The 20,074-nt window shown below is 46.8% G+C and overlaps 1 protein-coding gene and 1 pseudogene across 1 annotated transcript in view; one reads left to right on the top strand and one right to left on the bottom strand.

Moving 5' to 3' along the window:
* Window positions 1-3,522: 3,522 nt before the first annotated feature.
* On the top strand, window positions 3,523-16,182 carry LOC120030228 (annotated as a pseudogene).
* Window positions 16,183-18,160: 1,978 nt separating this feature from the next.
* frem1a (Fras1 related extracellular matrix 1a) overlaps window positions 18,161-20,074 on the bottom strand; it is a 29,293-nt gene continuing 27,379 nt past the window's right edge. The window contains 2 exon segments of the mRNA XM_038976053.1: window positions 18,161-19,839; window positions 19,933-20,018. Coding sequence (XP_038831981.1) covers window positions 19,637-19,839; window positions 19,933-20,018 — 289 coding nt within the window. The 3' untranslated portion in view covers window positions 18,161-19,636.

The following is a 20,074-nucleotide window of genomic DNA, read 5'->3' as shown; positions in this document are numbered from 1 at the left end:
TGGAAAAAGTCAAGGGGTCTGAATACTTTCCAAATGCACTGTATGTGGGGTGATTGGCTATAGTGTTGACCAATCACCACTTGGCACCACATTCATGTTCTTTGTAAGTGTCATTTTGGGGCAGTTGACTTGACATATGGCCCCGGCATAGAACACAGATTGTTCTGTGCTGGAGCTAGTCAGTCTTTTAAAGTATTAGTTGTTTGTGTACAATAAACATCACAGAAAGGTTTGTTGTGGTGCTTCCACCCATGTTCTCCACATCAGCTGTGCAGTGAGTTATTAGTAAGCTAGATTCATAGTACTAGTCAGGTTAAAGTTAGCTGCTTAGGTGATTGAGCATTAGCCAACATTAGCTCACACTCAGTGAAGATCTCAAGCCACAACAATATGTTACGTTTCGTAGGTATGTATTAATTTGTAGATGTCCATCATCCGTTTCGTATGATGTGTTACAAATTTCATTTCGTATGATATGTTACAAATTTCAATTTGTACAGTACGTTATGAATTGCAATTCATACAATATCATACTTTTTGCGAATTCCTAACATATTGTACTGTCAGCAAATTTGTAACATGTTATTAATTACAATTTGTTGTTGCTAACGTTGGCTAGGTGGCTAACGCTAGCTAGGCTAGGGGTTAAAGTTAGGAGTTAGGTTAGGGCAGTGGTCACCAACCTTTTCTGAGTCAAGATCACTTTCGCAGTTAAAAAACAAACTGAGATCTACTGCTCAGATATATATATATATATATATATATTTACATTAACCTCACACAAACAGTTTTGTAGGAATGAGGTTTGTGCAGTAGGTCTAATACATTATCACAACATATTGGCTATATGATTGGCATGCCACTATTGTTAATCAGACCATATTATATTTCAAAACTCGAGCTTTGATAACAAAATAGATAAGTTGTTTTAGCATTTAGCACTTGTGAGGCACTGTGGAGCATGAATTGAAATAATTTGCTTTTTTATTTTACTGGACTTGATGGTACCTGCATCTGATGGTCAAATCATGACGTCATTGATCTTCAGTTCGAAAATTCGGAGCTCTAGAAAGATGCCCGAGTTTCGGACTTGGAATTCCGAGTTGGATGACCATTCAAAAGATTTTTCCCAACCGCCTTCCATGGTCCCTGCTCTCTCCTTCCTTTCCTCCGGTGAGACTGACCAGAGAGAGGGGACACCGTCTTCCACCTGATGGCGAAACTCGAGTCGCAAAGCATCTGTCTCCTGCACAAATTCATGTTGTTCCTATGACCAGAGAAAGTTAAATATTCCTTAATATTAAAATCGACACGACGAGCTGCTGCTAATAATAAAACGCAGGGCTATCGATACTTGGCTACTCATTCATTGCATCTGCAGCCCAAGCGGAAGTACGGAGAAGCGCGTTTTGTAATAGTGTTGAATATAAACTTAAACATGAACTCACTCATAAAAACAACAGCTCTTTGCTGTATTCGTTGACAGTCTTTCTGTGGTCATGGTTTTAAAAGTTATTACATCTTACGTAGGCTAGTAGCCTATTAAACTTGGCTGTGGCCAGGGTCATGGAAGCTTGGTAGCCACGGTGATTTGAGCTATCCGATTGGGCAGCGCCGTAGGTGCACTCGATTTAGTCACAGATTTGCCAGTCCGCCGGGTAGGCGGAGGTTGTCTCATGTCTCATTTGAATCATGTGCACCTACCGGTAACAGCTCAACACGATTTTGAAAAGGAGCGCAAGCCTTTATCGTTCGTTGGCTTTTCTACAGAAATATTTGGTGATCGACTAGGAATGCCTTGAAGGTCGGTCGATCGACCGGTTGGCGACCACTGGGTTCTGGTAAGGGTTAGCTAACATGCTAAGTAAACTCAGCAAAAAAATGTACATCCTCTCACTGTCAACTGTGTTTATTTTCAGCAAACTTAACATGTGTAAATATGTGTATGAACATAACAAGATTCAACAACTGAGACATAAACTGAACAAGTTCCACAGACATGTGACTAACACAAATGGAATAATGTGTCCCTGAACAAAGGGGGGTCAAAATCAAAAGTAACAGTCAGTATCTGGTGTGGCCACCAGCTGCATTAAGTACTGCAGTGCATCTCCTCCTCATGGACTGCACCAGATTTGCCAGTTCTTGCTATGAGATGTTACCCCACTCTTCCACCAAGGCACCTGCAAGTTCCTGGACATTTCTGGGGGGAATGGCCCTAGCCCTCACCCTCCGATCCAACAGGTCCCAGACGTTCTCAATGGGATTGAGATCCGGGCTCTTCGCTGGCCATGGCAGAACACTGACATTCCTGTCTTGCAGGAAAGAACGCACAGAACAAGCAATATGGCTGGTGGCATTGTTATGCTGGAGGGTCATGTCAGGATGAGCCTGCAGGAAGGGTACCACATGAGGGAGCACGATGTCTTCCCTGTAACCCACAGCGTTGAGATTGCCTGCAATGACAACAAGCTCAGTCCGATGATGCTGTGACACACCGCCCCAGACCATGACGGACCCTTCATCTCAAAATTGATCCCGCTCCAGCGTACAGGCCTCGGTGTAACGCTCATTCCTTCGACGATAAACGCGAATCAGACCATCATCCCTGGTGAGACAAAACCGCGACTCGTCAGTGAAGAGCACTTTTTGCCAGTCCTGTCTGGTCCAGCGACGGTGGGTTTGTGCCCATAGGCGACGTTGTTGCCAGTGATGTCTGGTGAGGACCTGCCATACAACAGGCCTACAAGCCCTCAGTCCAACCTCTCAGCCTATTGCGGACAGTCTGAGCACTGATGGAGGGATTGTGCGTTCCTGGTGTAACTCAGGCAGTTGTTGTTGCCATCCTGTACCTGTCCCGTAGGTGTGATGTTCGGATGTACCGATCCTGTGCAGGTGTTGTTACACATGGTCTGCCACTGCGAGGACGATCTGCTGTCCGTCCTGTCTCCCTGTAGCGCTGTCTTGGGCGTCTCACAGTACAGACATTGCAATTTATTGCCCTGGCCACATCTGCAGTTCTCATGCCTCCTTGCAGCATGCCTAAGGCACGTTCACGCAGATGAGCAGGGACCCTGGGCATCTTTCTTTTGGTGTTTTTCAGAGTCAGTAGAAAGGCCTGGGAAACAGTGTTTAAACCCTTTACAATGAAGATCTGTGAAGTTAGTTCGATTTTTACGAATTATCGTTGAAAGACAGGGTCCTGAAAAAGGGATGTTTCTTTTTTTGCTGAGTTTAGTTGCAAAGTTGCTAAAGTTGTCAGTTTATTAGATTTTAACACGCAACCATTTGCGTTATACGCCTACCAATCTACTCTAACCAACCACCACCTCTTTCCCTTTTGCCTTAAGTAACCTTCTGTCTTATGTAACCAATACTAATTTGTGTGTCTGTCGGATTTACTTTACTATGTTACATCTAGTCTATGAGAACAAGCTGGAATTCCATGTCATACAATGCAAAGTAGCAATGTTGTTGTTTACACTGAACCTTGTGTTGTTTCCTCCAGGTAAACCCAGGTATATGTGAGAGAGAGGGAGGAAGACTACAGCCATGAGTAACCCTTTTGCACACATAGTTGAGGCTTTGGACCCAAACAACCCTGGCCACAAGTTCTACAATCTCTCAAAGCTTGGAGACCCCAGATATGGTAGGATCTCAAAATACCACCACACCTTTGGCAATTGTTTGTGTGCATGGTTGGTGTACTATGCAACATTTGGGAAATTCAATGAAGATCTCATCAGATTTATGAATTGAATTTCACATAATTTTTTGAACTGTCACGATTTCAAATGAACTAGACTCCACCCCTAATACATGGTTATTAAATGCCTCCCTCCTCCTGCAGACCGCCTGCCTTTCTCCATCCGCGTGCTGCTGGAGTCGGCTGTGAGGAACTGTGATGGGTTCCTGGTGAAGCAGCCGGACGTGGAAAGCATCCTGAACTGGAAGCAGTCTCAGACTCAGAGCGTGGAGGTGCTATTCAGACCTGCCTGGGTCATCCTACAGGACTTCACGTAAGTCTGACCACATGGTGTATCTAGTCTACAGGTGTGCTCGAGAAATCTTTTGTGGTAAAGTATGCAGTGGTAGTAGCTGTATTGTAAACTAGGAGAAGCTGATGGGTAGGCAAATTGAGGTAGAAACCAGGCTGTGGCTTTTCTATCCCTCTGAATTGCAAAGAGATGTCTGTTCTATTCTAACTTGTCCCCCTTGTCTCTCTCCCCTTGCAGTGGCGTGCCTGCAGTAGTGGACGTTGCTGTGATGCGCGACGCAGTGAAGAAGCTGGGGGGAGATCCAGAGAAGATCAACCCAGTCTGTCCAGCGGACCTCGTCATCGATCATTCCATCCAGGTGGACTTCAACAGGATGTAAGTCTGGGGGGTCAGATTTATCATAGGCTTGTGTGGGGGGAGGTCAATGGAAGTAGGGCTGAATGTCAATTCTGTGAATTTCCATTTGAGAGGAACTTTTGTGGATTAGATGTTTATGAATACTGGTAATGGCAGTGAAGTACTGCTGCACACACTGAACAAAAATATGAATGCAACATGCAACAATTTCAAAGATTTTACTGAGTTAGAGTTCATATAAAGAAATCAGTCAATTGAAATAAATTCATTAGGCCCTAATCTATGGATTTCACATGACTAGGAATATAGATATGCATCTGTTGGTCACCGATACCTTTATAAAAAGTTGGATTAGAAAACTAATCCGTATCTGGTGTGACCACCATTTGCCTCATGCAGCACAACACTTTTGCATAGAGTTTGTCAGGCTGTTGATTGTGGCCTGTGGAATGTTTCCCCACTCCTCTTCAATAGCTTTGCGAAGTTGCTGGATATTGGCGGGAACTGGAAGACACTGTCGTACGCGTCGATCCAGACTCTTTTTGCCATCTGCTCGGTACAGTTGAAGCCGGGATTCATCCGTGAAGATTACACTTCTCCAACGTGCCAGTGGCCATCGAAGGTGAGAAGTTTCCCACTGAAGTCAGTTACGATGCCAAACTGCAGTCAGGTCAAGACCCTGGTGAAGACGATGAGCATGCAGATGAGCTTTCCTGAGATGGTTTCTGACAGTTTGTGCAGAAATTCTTTGGTTGTGCAAACCCACAGTTTCATCAGCTGTCCGGTTGGCTGGTCTGAGACGATCCCGCAGGTGGAACAGCCGAATGTGGAGGTCCTGGGCTGGTGTGGTTACACATGGTCTGCGGTTGTGAGGCCGGTTAGACATTCTGCCAAATTCTCAAAAATAAGTTGGAGGCTGTTTATGGTAGAGAAATTAACATTCAATTATCTGGCAACAGCTCTGGTGGACTTTCCTGCAGACAGCATGTCAATTGCACACTCCCTCAGAACTTGAGACATCTGTGGCATTGTGTTGTGTGAAAAAATGGCACATTTTAGGGTGGCCTTTTATTGTCCCTGTGTAATAATCATGCTGTTTAATCACCACCTTGATATGCCAAACATGTCAGGTGGATGGGTTATCTTGGCAAAGGAGAAATGCTCACTAACAGGGATGTAAACATTTGGGCACAACATTTTAGAGAAATAAGCTTTTTGTGCATATGGAACATTTCTGGGATATTTTATTTCAGCTCATGAAACATGAGATCAACACTTTACATGTTGCGTTTATATTTTTGTTCAGTATATAATTATGTGAAAAATGATTATACCTTTTACTACAAATTTATGAAGCACACATAGGCCTGCTATGTGTAAGCAGCACAGAGTGGTATGTTCTGTAGGGTGAGCTGATTAAGTGGATTTTGCACTTAGAGGCTAAGTAGTAGGGCTGGGAATTACCAGGGACGTCACGATACAATATTATCACGATACTTAGGTGCTGATATGATATGTATTACGATTCTCACGATTCCATATGTATTTGCGATTCGATACTGTGTTTTAATTGCAAAAATATTGCTCACCATATGTTTGCTGCAGAGGGACAAGAAGGGGCATTGGAAAATTAGTTTTAATTAGTCAGGGAAATAAAAGTGCTGAAAACAAGCTATGAAGGAAAAATAATGGAGTTTTGGTGCAGGTACAGCCAACTAGCGCAAAAATAATATTGTGATATTGTCAGAGCTGCTAGGAGTACTGGGTGGAGGAGTCAAGCGCAGAGAGCAGGGTTTCAAGAAAGTGGATTTATTTTCCAGTAGACAGGGAAAAAACGATCATGCCCTAAACACACGGGCGCATGAAAAGACGAGTCCAAAAACACCGGACTAAACTGTCCAGGAAAAATAAATAAAATCCACATAACAATCCAACACCAAATAACAGATAAACAAGCCCGCACAAAAGCCAGCGGGCTACCTGCCCTAAAATAGCCTACCCACCAAACTAAACTCAAAACAGGTGCACCCAATCAGCCCAAACTAACAGAAACAAAAAGAAAAGAATCGATGGCAGCTAGTAGGCCGGTGACGACGACCGCCGAGCGCCGCCCGAACAGGAAGAGGCACCATCTTCGGCGGGATTCGTGACAGTACCCCCCCTCTGACGCGCGGCTCCCGCAGCGCGCCGACCCCGGCCTCGAGGACGACCCGGAGGGCGAGGCGCAGGACAATCCGGGTGGCGACGGTGGAAATCAACCAAGAGGGAAGGATCTAAAATGTCTCTCCCCGGTACCCAGCACCTCTCCTCCGGACCGTACCCCTCCCAGTCAACGAGGTACTGCAGGCCCCTCACCCGGCGTCTCGAGTCCAGAATAGCTCGTACTGTGTACGCCGGGGACCCCTCGATATCCAGAGGGGGCGGAGGGACCTCCGGTACCTCACCTTCCTGAAGGGGACCAGCTACCACCGGCCTGAGGAGAGACACATGAAACGAGGGGTTAATGCGATAGTAAGAAGGGAGTTGCAATCTATAACACACCTCGTTTATCCTCCTCAGGACTTTAAATGGCCCCACACACTGCGGCCCCAGCTTCCGGCAGGGCAGGCGGAGGGGCAGGTTTCGGGTCGAGAGCCAGACCCTGTCCCCTGGTGCGAACACAGGGGCCTCACTACGGTGGCGGTCAGCGCTCCTCTTCTGCCGTTCACTGGCCTGCCTGAGAGAGTCCTGGACTGCCCGCCAGGTCTCCCTAGAGCGCTGTACCCACTCCTCCACCGCAGGAGCTTCGGTCTGGCTCTGATGCCACGGAGCCAGGACCGGCTGGTACCCCAATACGCATTCAAATGGCGACATGTTAGTTGAGGAGTGGCGGAGTGAGTTCTGGGCCAACTCTGCCCACGGGACGTACCTCGCCCATTCTCCTGGCCGGTCCTGGCAATACGACCTCAGAAACCTACCCACTTCCTGGTTCACTCTTTCCACCTGCCCATTACTTTCGGGGTGATACCCAGAGGTAAGGCTGACCGAGACCCCCAGACGCTCCATAAACGCCCTCCACACCCGGGACGTGAACTGGGGACCTCGATCAGATACGATGTCCTCCGGCACCCCGTAGTGCCGGAAGACGTGGGTAAATAGAGCCTCCGCAGTCTGTAGGGCCGTAGGGAGACCAGGCAATGGAAGGAGACGACAGGACTTAGAAAACCGATCCACAACGACCAGAACGGTAGTGTTCCCCTGAGACGGGGGAAAATCAGTCAGGAAATCTACCGATAGATGAGACCATGGCCGCTGTGGAACCGGGAGGGGTTGTAACTTCCCTCTCGGCAGGTGCCTAGGAGCCTTACTCTGTGCGCATACCGAGCAGGAGGAGACATAGAGTCTCATGTCCTTAGCAAAGGTGGGCCACCAGTATTTCCCCCTAAGACCCCGCACTGTCCTCTCAATCCCCGGATGACCCGAAGAAGGTAGTGTATGAGCCCACCGAATCAATCGATCACGAACACCAAGCGGTACGTACCTAAGGCCAGTCGGACACTGGGACGGCACAGGTTCTACCCTCAACGCCCGCTCGATGTCCGCGTCCACCTCCCATACCACCGGGGCCACCAGACAAGAGGCTGGAAGGATGGGAGTCGGATCGATGGGCCGGTCATCCGTGTCATAGAGACGAGACAGCGCGTCAGCCTTAGTGTTAAGGGAACCTGGTCGGTAAGAGATCGTAAATCTAAAACGAGTAAAGAACATGGCCCACCTAGCTTGACGCGGATTCAGTCTCTTCGCCTCTCGGATATACTCCAGATTGCGGTGGTCAGTCCAGATGAGAAAAGGGTATTTAGCCCCCTCAAGCCAGTGTCTCCACACCTTCAGGGCTTTTACCATAGCTAGTAACTCCCGGTCCCCCACATCATAGTTCCGCTCCGCCGGATCCAGCTTCTTAGAAAAGAAAGCACAGGGACGGAGCTTCGGTGGCGTGCCCGAGCGCTGTGATAGCACGGCTCCAACACCAGCCTCGGACGCATCCACCTCCACTATGAACACTAACGAAGGGTCCGGATGCGCCAACACGGGAGCCTCAGTAAACCTTGCCTTCAACTGGTTGAAGGCTCCATCTGCCTCGGCCGACCACCGTAGATGCACCGGCCCCCCCTTCAGCAGTGAGGTAATGGGCGCCGCCACTTGGCCAAAACCCCGGATAAACCTCCGGTAGTAATTGGCAAACCCTAAAAACCGCTGCACCTCCTTTACCGTGGTCGGAGTCGGCCAATTACGCACAGCGTTAACGCGGTCACACTCCATCACCATCCCCGAGGTGGAAATGTGATAACCCAGGAAGGAAACGGCTGGTTTGGAGAACACACATTTCTCAGCCTTGACGTATAGGTCATGCTCCAGCAGTCGCCTAAGCACCCTGCGCACCAGGGAGACATGCGCGGCGCGTGTGGCAGAATAGATCAAGATGTCATCAATATATACTACCACACCCTGCCCCTGCAAGTCCCTGAGAATCTCATCTACAAAGGATTGGAAGACGGCTGGAGCATTCTTCAACCCATACGGCATGACGAGGTACTCACAGTGGCCTGATGTGGTACTAAATGCTGTTTTCCACTCGTCTCCTCCCCGAATACACACCAGATTATACGCGCTCCAGTTTTGTGAAAAAACGCGCTCCGTGGAATGATTCCATCGCCGTAGCGATGAGAGGTAGTGGATAACTAAATCCCACTGTGATTGAATTTAGACCTCGATAATCAATGCACGGACGCAATCCTCCCTCCTTTTTTCTCACAAAAAAGAAACTCGAGGAGGCGGGTGACATGGAGGGCCGAATGAACCCTTGTCCCAGAGCTTCCGTGACATATGTCTCCATAGCCAACGTCTCCTCCTGTGACAATGGGTACACGTGACTCCTGGGAAGTGCAGCGTTCTCCTGGAGGTTTATCACGCAATCCCACCGTCGATGAGGTGGTAATTTGGTCGCTTCTTTCTTACTAAAAGCGATAGCCAAATCGGCATATTCTGGGGGAATGCGCACAGTGGAAACCTGGTCTGGACTCTCCACCGACGTGGCACCGATGGAAAATCCCACACACCTACCTGAACACTCATCTGACCACCCCAGAAGAGCTCCCTGTCTCCAGGAAATGAGGGGATTGTGAATGGCTAGCCAGGGAACCCCCAACACTACTGGAAACCCAGGTGAATCAATAAGGTAAAAACTGATCTGCTCCCTATGATCCCCCTGGGTTACCATGTCCAGCGGAATCGTGGCCTCCCTGACCAGCCCTGACCCTAACGGTCGGCTATCTAGGGAGTGCACGGGAAAAGGTGGGTCTATCTGCACCAGCGGAATACCCAACTTACGGGCGAGTCCGCGATCCATAAAACTCCCAGCTGCGCCTGAGTCGACTAGCGCCTTATGCTGAAGAGAGGGGAAAAACGCAGGGGAAAAAATAACCAAAAACATGTGACCAACAGGGAGCTCTGGGTGAGTCTTGTGCCTACTCACCTGGGGTGGCCGAGGAGTATTCCGCCTGCCATCCCGACTCCCAGATGGACTCCTCCAGCACCGGTCCGAAGTGTGTCCTCTCCGGCCACAGTAGGTGCAAGAGGAGCCACCTCCTCCGGTCCCCCTAGATGCAGCTCCTCCCAACTCCATCGGAGTTGGAGCGGGAGGGCTGGGAGGTGGAATGGACAGGACCCCCTCTGAACGCCCGCGGGCAGCTAGCAGGTTATCTAGTCGGATCGACATGTCTATCAGTTCATCGAGGGAGAGTGTGGTGTCCCGACAAGCTAGCTCCCGGCGGACGTCCTCCCGGAGGCTGCAACGGTAATGGTCTATTAAGGCCCTGTCATTCCACCCCGCACCAGCAGCCAAGGTCCGGAACTCTAAAGCGAAATCCTGGGCGCTCCTCGTCTCCTGTCTGAGGTGGAACAGACGCTCACCCGCCGCTCGGCCCTCTGGTGGGTGGTCGAACACCGCTCGAAACCGGCGGGTGAACTCCGAGTAGTGGTCCCGAGCCGAGTCTGGGCTGTTCCAGACTGCGTTGGCCCAGTCCAGGGCCCTACCCGACAAACAGGAGACAAGGAGGCTTACACTCTCCTCACCCGAGGGAGTCGGACGCACGGTAGCCAGGTAGAGCTCAAGCTGGAGCAGAAATCCCTGGCAACCAGCCGCTGCTCCATCGTACTCCCTCGGGGGGGTGAGACGCAATGTACTGGTCCCAGCCGATGACACTGTAGGAGTGGGTTGTGTCGTCTGCAGGGGAGCTGAAGGGGGCGTCCGGAGACCACTCCTCTCCCATCGTTCCATCCTCTCCATCATCTGGTCCATCGCTGACCCGATACGATGAAGGACAGCTGTATGATGATGGACGCGCTCCTCCATAGTTGGGAGAGGGGTGGTCGCTGCTTCTGCTGACTCCATATGAGGTGCGGGCTTCTGTCAGAGCTGCTAGGAGTACTGGGTGGAGGAGTCAAGCGCAGAGAGCAGGGTTTCAAGAAAGTGGATTTATTTTCCAGTAGACAGGGAAAAAACGATCATGCCCTAAACACACGGGCGCATGAAAAGACGAGTCCAAAAACACCGGACTAAACTGTCCAGGAAAAATAAATAAAATCCACATAACAATCCAACACCAAATAACAGATAAACAAGCCCGCACAAAAGCCAGCGGGCTACCTGCCCTAAAATAGCCTACCCACCAAACTAAACTCAAAACAGGTGCACCCAATCAGCCCAAACTAACAGAAACAAAAAGAAAATAATCGATGGCAGCTAGTAGGCCGGTGACGACGACCACCGAGCGCCGCCCGAACAGGAAGAGGCACCATCTTCGGCGGGATTCGTGACAGATATTGTCAAAATGATACAATATATCGTCAAAAATAATATCCCTCAACATTTTGACCACTGAGTCTCCAAGCTTACATTGTTGCAAATTTGAACTGCCTTTTTGTCCCTAAATTTTGTGCTCATTCTACTTTCAAGAAGTTGTATTAGGAGAATGAAAAATGTCATGGACATTTGAGTAATTTTCACCTGAATGACCCCTAAGGATGTTCTGAAATACTCCTTTCCTAGAAGTTTCACTTTTATGAGAAAGTGTGTTTATAAGATGATCACGCTCTGTAATTACACTAAAAACTGTTAACATTTCTTATTCCAGTTCTGACAGCCTCCAGAAAAACCAGGACCTGGAGTTTGACAGAAACCGAGAGCGTTTTGAGTTCTTAAAGGTATTAAAACCCTTTATCCACCATTCATTACGCCGATTCTGTTGCAACAGAAACTGTTTACTCCAAACGGAAAACGCAAACGAGAGTTTCTATTGGACAAATTCAGGTAGGTCCCTCCCCATTTCTTTCTGTTTGTTTTCGTTTGGTTCTTAAACGGTAAATGATTTCTGGAATGAATACACTCCTGTTCTTCAACCCAGAGTTACCCTTGTACAGTGCATTCGGAAATAATTCAGACCCCTTGACTTTTTCCACATTTTGTTACGTTAAAGCCTTCTTCTAAAATGGGTTGATTATATTTTTTTCCTCAAATCTATACACAATACCCCATAATAACAAAGCGAAGACTGTTTTAAATTTTTTTTGTGCAAATTTATTCAAAATAAAAACAAAGTGCCTTAAATACATAAGTAGTCAGACCCCTTGTTATGAGACTCGAAATTGAACTCAGGTGCATCCTGTTTTCATTGATAATCCTTCAGATGTTTCTAAAACTTGATTGGAGTCCACCTGTGGTAAATTCAATTGATTGGACATGATTTGGGAAGGCACAAACCTATATAAGGTCCCACAGTTGACAGTGCATGTCCGAGCAAAAACCAAGCCATGAAATCGAAGGAATTGCCCGTAGAGCTCCGAAACAGGGTTGTGTCGAGGCACAGATCTGGGGAAGGGTACCAAAACAATTCTGTAGCATTGAAGGTCCCCAAGAACACAGTGGCCTCCATCATTATCAAATGGAAGAAGTTTGGAACCACCAAGACTCTTCCTAGAGGTATCCGCCTGGCCAAACTTAGCAATCGGGGGAGAAGGGCCTTGGTCAGAGAGGTGACCAAGAACCCAATGGTCACTCTGACAGAGCTCCAGAGTTCCTCTGTGGAGATGGGAGGACCTTCCAGAAGGACAACCACCTCTGCAGCACTCCACCAATCAGGCCTTTCTGGTATAATGGCACATGACAGCCCACTTGGAGTTTACTTAAAGGACTCTTAGACCATGAGAAACAAGATTCTCTGGTCTGATGAAACCAAGATTGAACTCTTTCGCCTGAATGCCAAGCGTCACGTCTGGAGGAAACCTGATACCATCCCTACAGTGAAGCATGGTAGTGGCAGCATCATGCTGTGTGGATGTTTTTCAGCTGCAGGAACAGGGAGACTAGTCAGGATCGAGGCAAAGATGGAGCAAAGAACAGAGAGATCCTTGATGAAATCCTGCTCCAGAGCGCTCAGGACCTCAGACTGGGGCGAAGGTTCACCTTCCAACAGGACAACGACCCAAAGCACACAGCCAAAACAATGCAGGAGTGGCTTCGGGAACAGGTGTGCCAAGCTTATAGCGTGATTCCCAAGAAGCATCGAGGCTGTAATCGCTGCCAAAGGTGCTTCAACAACAATTTCTAAAAAAAAAAACATTTCTGGGGTATTTTGTGTAGATAGTTTTTTTTCCCTCATCAATGTAATCCACATTAGAATAAGGCTGTAATGTAACAAAATGTGAAAAAAGTCAAGGGGTCTGAATACTTTACGAATGCACTGTTTGCCCCCTGTTCCACAGTGGGGCTCCAAAGCATTCTGGAACATGCACATCATTCCCCCCAGCTCGGGGATTGTGCACCAGGTCAACCTGGAGTACCTGGCCAGGGTGGTGTTTTACCAGGATGGCTACTACTACCCTGACAGCCTGGTGGGCACCGACTCCCACACCACCATGATTGACGGCCTGGGTGTGCTGGGCTGGGGTAAGACCTGGCTTGGATTGTGTACACTGTTCTTGGAACCAACTCAAATAATTGCTAATAGTGTTAAAGGGATAGTTCAACCAAATTACAAAATGACTGCACAGTTTTTAAACTTCCAAGTGGGGCACTTAACCTACAAATAACCCATAAGCATCAAACCCAAAAATGTACTTTAGCCAAATATGAGCTGTCTAGCCTTGCTACTGGAATGTGCCTAGACCTGGACTTAATCTTGCCTGACATGTTTGTTGTAGGTGTGGGCGGGATCGAGGCGGAGGCCGTCATGCTGGGCCAGCCAATCAGCATGGTGCTCCCTGAGGTCATCGGCTACAGGCTTGAGGGCACCCCAGACAAGTTCATCACCTCCACCGACATCGTCTTCACCGTCACCAAGGTAATCGGTTAGTCAGTTGCATGACAGTGGGGCCATTGTTTATCTATCCTTTTAGACATCTCTTTTGAACAAATCTGTCTAATCAGTATAGTTCAAGGCATGAAATTATTAAACAAAGTAGTACTATCAATGCGATCCATTTGGAGGCTGTTGATTTGTTACTTGAAAAACTGACTTGCCCTAAGGGGCAATCCTATGCAGGTGCACGAGCTGGACCTGAGCACCGTGGTCCCGTGCTGCAGTGGTCCCAAGAGACCCCACGACAGGGTGGCCGTGACGGACTTGAAGACAGACTTTGAGGCCTCCCTAACAGCTAAGGTAACGACAACACCTGCCTTTCACTCACTTGTTGGTATCTACATGCTGATAGGATATCCTGTTATCACAAGTCCTTCCCTTAACATTTGTGTGTGTGTATGAGGTGTGAACAGATTTAGAAAACCTAGAGGGGGCATTTGGGACAACAGACTGTGATTGCATGCACAATTTTAAAGTTGTCAACCGGATTGGACTTACTATGTGTTAAGGAGGCATCACAGATTTCCATCCAGGTCAGTAGGAGGGGTCATGCTAGAGGTGTGCCCACTAGCTTTTCTAACTCAGTGGACATGTCTTTGCAGCAAGGCTTCAAGGGTTTCCAGGTGGCCCGGGAGCATCACCACGCAGAGGTTCCCTTCCAGTTCAATGACAAGGAGTACAGCCTCTCCCATGGCTCAGTGGTCATCGCTGCCATCACCAGCTGCACCAACACCAGCTGCACCAACACCAGCAACCCTTCTGTTATGCTGGGGGCTGGTACGTACTAGCCCTTGTCCCATGCCCTATGTGGGTTGTGTTCATTAGACACCAAACAGAATACATTTTTCTGAAATGGGGAGGGACTACCTGCAGTTTTTCATTACATGCCCGAATGAACACGACCCAGCTGATTTGACTTCTATCTGGGAAGTTGTTTAGTCATTGAGGTTGAATTGGTTCTGTGTTGCTTTTCAGGTCTCCTGGCAAAGAAGGCCATCAAGGCTGGACTGAGTATGAAGCCCTACATCAACATCCATCAACATCTGCCTCTTCAACAAGTTCCTGAACAAACAGGCACCGCGTACCCTGCACCTACCCTCTGATGAAACGGTATAATGCCCTGGAACAACGGATAACGTAATAACTTTCAATAATGTAATATTCTTTCCTGTTATAATGTAATAAAACCGGGTAAAGTTATACAGCTCCAGATAATTGTATAACTTATTACATTATCTGGTGGCTATTACTTTATCAAATGAGTAACACAATTTTTATGACTATTGTATTAACTTACAACAAAAGTATGTTTAGCGTTTCTTCTTGTATTTTGACTGCATATTACAGTGTATTTTGTTATATGGCTGTTATATGTACTATGGTTGTCCCTATGTATCAATGTATGTATTCAGTGTGCTCTAGCCATGTTCTGCTTCCCTGTACAGCTGGATGTGTTTGATGCTGCAGAGCGTTACCAGCAGGCTGGCTTCCTGCTCATGATCCTAGCTGGGAAGGAGTACGGCTCTGGCAGCTCCAGAGACTGGGCCGCTAAAGGCCCTTTCCTCCTGGTCAGTCTCTCGACTTCGATCACAACAGCGTTCTCATCACACCAACTCATTTAATCATGTATGATGTAGTAGCTGAATGTAAATTAGGGGCTAGCCTGTATGATACTTTTCGGTATCAATATAAGATTCTGGTGGGCTATATGGATGTTTTTTTATTGAACAAAGATCATAAAATACAAAGTAGGTACACATAGCCCACCGTTTGTTATGTGGATACCCACTGTTACCTGCCTGTCACCCTTCCTTTGTTCCCCTCTCCCAGGGCATCAAGGCTGTGCTGGCAGAGAGCTATGAGAGGATCCACCGCAGTAACCTGGTGGGCATGGGGGTCATCCGTCTGGAGTACCTGGCCGGGGACACGGCAGTCACCCTGGGCCTGACGGGCCGAGAGCGTTACACCGTGGTCATCCCAGAGACAGTCACACCCAGGGTGATTGTTGACATTAAGGTACGACCGGTGATTACATAGGGTGGGAATTGGGAAATTCTCAGTGGAAAGGGAAAATTGGACACCTAGTCAGTTGTACAACTGAATGCCTTCAACTGAAATGTGTCTTCCGCATTTAACCCAACCCCTCTGAGTTAATGAGTTATGCGAAAGTCTGAGTTGCTAGTAGATGTCTAGTCCAAAAAAAGAACACTTTGTGATTTCTATGAACTCTCTAATACATTATGATTCTGTAATACACTTGAAAAGAGCAACTTTTTTTTACTATGAGCAACCTACAACTGTCTGTTTCCCTTCCCTTACAGCTCGACACGGGCAAAACATTCCAGGCGAGGATGAGGTTCGACACAGACGTGGAGCTGACGTACTTCCACAACGGAGGCATCCTCAACTACATGATCCGCAAAAATGTCTGAAGACTAGAAGGAGCGCACCATCGGGATCAAGCCGCGCTGAACACGCACATCCTCCATGTAGACGGAGAGACAGAAAGCCCTGACTCGCCCTCTGTTGGTTTGAGTTTACCATTTGGTTTTCATCATGTTGTCTCCATTGGTTTTAGTGCATTAATCAACCACAGTACTGGTTCCATACTTGATCCATTGCAGGTAGGGATGATGAAATGAAAGTCAGAACCCCCCACATTTAACACTGGTATGATAGACACCTGGGTTCAAATAGTAATAAAGCCCAGCCAAAGTATTTGGAAGAAAACAAATGTTTTTTAAACCCTGGTCTCATATAAAGTGACAATAGTACAGTAGCCAAGGACTTCTGGCCTCTCACCCTACCGCTGTGTCGCCAAACCAAGTGCTAACATTAGCTAGCCATGCACATAAACCTAGTCTGCCCTGGTTGTTGGTTCAAAGCTGCCATTCATTATCTGTCCCGACCAGGATTGTAGTTGTTGATTTTAAATTCTTGTCAATTTAAAATAATTGCTGCTGTGGTGGAGTAGACATGGGCTCCTTCTGAAATTGCACCCTATTCACTATCTAGTGCACTACTTTTGACCAAAAGTAATGCACTACATAGGGAATAGGATGCCATTTCAGACGCACCCATGGTGGAGTTCCATTCTGTGTGTTCTGTTTGAACAAGAGAGTGCCATGGGTATTCTAATTATTGCCCTTAAAATGTTTAAGTTGACATTATTAGCCCTCCCCTTTTGGAGAGGTATAGTATATTGTGTGCGCTTCTCCGTCTGAGAATTTGAGGCAGCGTAATTCCAGTCTTGTTCACTGTCGTGTAAAATGTACTTTTCTCTCTTAACCAATTGGTGTTTAGCTGTAGGACTTCTATGATTATGTAGTGCTGAGTGCTTATTACTGTTGGTGAGTAGGGTGCAAAATTCCAGATCCAGTTCATTCCCAGTTGTTCCAGGTCTTCCCGGTTAGTAGATTCAGGAGGGAATGAGCAGGAAATGCAGGAATTCTCCAACCGGGATTTTTTGGGAAAGTTGATGAAATGAGTGAGCGAATGTTGCACCTTTTTTCTTTCCTATTTTGGGAAAGTTACCAGAATTATTCAACCCTAATGGTGAGTTTGGCTGGAGTTTGGCTACCCTAGTACTAGTGTAACAGGGGGCGAGTTAATCAAGTCAATCTATCAAATGAATATATGTAAACCTCATTAGGTTTCTGACCTGAAGCCACATTTAATATTTTCTTGAAGCTCTAATTGTTTTACGGACCAAATTGTTTCTGTCTATCAAATTGGAATGAAGGCCTACTTTGAGATTCGTACTTGTTTGTGACCTCGTCGCTCTGATGTGGATAAAAATGTGTATTTTGTCTGCTATAAGGTCATATCAGGGCTAGTGGTTGCCTCCTAATAGTCTTAGTGCTGTCCCCTTCCCGTTCTCCTTTCCATAACTGGAGAGGCCAGGGGAAATTCCTGGTACATATCCACCATATTGCTTTCGCCTATTATGTATTCTTAGTGATTGCATAATGATTTATATCAACTGTTATGTTATGGGCAGGTTGGCGTTTATTGGGATGAGTCTTGTCCTTGAGGCAGAACTGAGCGATTGAACTGAGCGATTGCCTATATTGTAACATTTATGAAAGAAAAACATTACCTTTTTGGTCTTAATTTAAGATTAGGGTTAGCAGTGTGGTTAGGCTTAAAATAAAATGTTATGACTTGTGGCTGTGCCAGCTAGTGCAGTGCAGAGTTACCTCCAGATCAAGATTCATGATGAAAAATGCTAACCTGCATGATATGGCTCAGGGGCAGAGTAGACTACGTTTGTCAAATTGTTGAACTTCTACTTTACTCAAATGCAGCATTTTTGTGTCAAAATAATTTTGCATTATTAGCATACTGTAGCCTATTCTTGAAAAATAACTAATAAAGCAGTAAAATAAAAATTTACCTGATAGATTTCTGGAATAATATACGTTTATAAAATAATTGCATACAAATCATTACATTTTAAATGGAATGTGAAATTAAAATAAATTCTGTACAGTAACTGGCTAAAATGTTGCAAATGTCACAATGTAATTTGAGAAAGCAACTGAGTGATCCCACAACTGCATACGAAGCTGTCTCGAAGGCAGCTGATGCCTTTCTGTATTTGTGGAGTTTCTGTGGCATAATGTGAACTGTAGAGTTGGCACCATATACACTCAGTGGCCAGTTTATTAAGTGCGCCCATCTAGTACTGGGTCAGACGTCCCTTTGCATCCAGAACAGCCCAAATTCTTTGGGGGCTGGAAACGTTGCTCAATATTTGTCAAGGGATGTAACGTGTGCCAGGAAAACATTCCCGACACCATTACACCACCACCACCAGCCTGTACCGTTGACACCAGGATGGGGTCATGGACGCCAAAATCCTGACTATGCCATCAGCATGACACAGGCAATGTTTTTCCACTCCTCAATGTTTTTCCGTTATCTGCCAGTTTGTGGCCCGCCTGTTAGCTTGCACAATTCTTGCCATTCTCCTTCGACCTCTCTTCAACGAGCTGTTTTCTGAGATACTGGAACTGACAATCATACCACGCTCAAAGTTGCTTAGGTCACTAGTTTTCCCCCACTCGAACGTTCAATCTAACTGTGACTGACTGCCTCGATGCCTGTCTGCCTGCTTTATATAGTAACCCACCGCCACATGACTCACTGTCTGTAGGCGCAAAGCATTTTAGTGAACAGGATGGCATACCTAATAAACTGTCCATTGAGAGTAGTTTCAGTGATGAGAGTAACCTGAATCTTACGTTGTTATTCATAAAATATAACATTTTGTTAATACTGAAATACTATAGTCCACAAACCCAGTTATGACTGATTTCAGACAAGACAGTGTTACTACCATCAAGGACCGTACATTTGAATACAACCTTGAGACGGTGAAATCAAATAATACTTGAAATGTACACGTTGAGAGGTATGCGCTACTCACAATACAATTTGTTATACACAGATATTAAATATTACACAGATGACCAGTGCAGCAGTTACAGCACTCAACAATAATAATAGTAATAAGTATAGCTGTTACACATGTGAACAGTACTGTACATGTTAAAGCTACTCAACATTAAGAATGGTAAGGAAACCAATGTCATTGGAGAGAACGATCCATTTAAACTACAGTAGCTGGAAAAAGCGTGAACTTCAGCGGTGCACGTGTGACATGTTTGCAACTGATGTGTTTGATGCAGTACTTCCGTTTAATTAAAGCTGACCTCTTCATCTATCTGTTGTACCGTAGTAAATCTCCTTTGGGTGATTGGTTGATGTTACCTGTATGAATACAACTTGTCTTGAGGGTCAGCTCCATTCCTGTTGGAACAGCAGTGAAAAGAAAATAGTTCTGATTCATAGCATCAATCCAACGTAGGGATCAGCCTCGGCTCACGTCTTGATGTAACACATGTAGAGATGTCCCCTGCCCGTCTTACAGTCTCTGATCTGCCACTTGGCCCTCCTCCACACCAGAACACACCTCCTGGTCCCCTTCCTCTTGCCTCTGGCCGGGCTCTTCCTCCAGTTGGTGTAGGTGATTGGTTCTCCACCCACCCATTCCCAGCGTCCTCGGCTCTCCCTGTCGTTTAGACCTGAGAGATGGAGAGGACAGTGAGTGAGGTAGACGCACGCACACACGTTGAGCCACTTTTCAGCTAATGGAAATAGGACAGGATACTTTTTACCTATCCAGAATGGCTTCCTTCCACTGAAGTCCCACAGCCAGTCCATGTCAGCCTTGGAAGAAACGCTCACCAGATTGGCTTGGTGACTGGAACCACAGGAAAAATAAGAAATGATAGTTTACTACAACACAAAGGCACATTC

Source organism: Salvelinus namaycush, chromosome 36 (genome assembly GCF_016432855.1).
Source record: "Salvelinus namaycush isolate Seneca chromosome 36, SaNama_1.0, whole genome shotgun sequence".
Lineage (NCBI taxonomy): Eukaryota > Metazoa > Chordata > Actinopteri > Salmoniformes > Salmonidae > Salvelinus > Salvelinus namaycush.
This window is presented reverse-complemented; position numbering and strand designations above follow the sequence as displayed.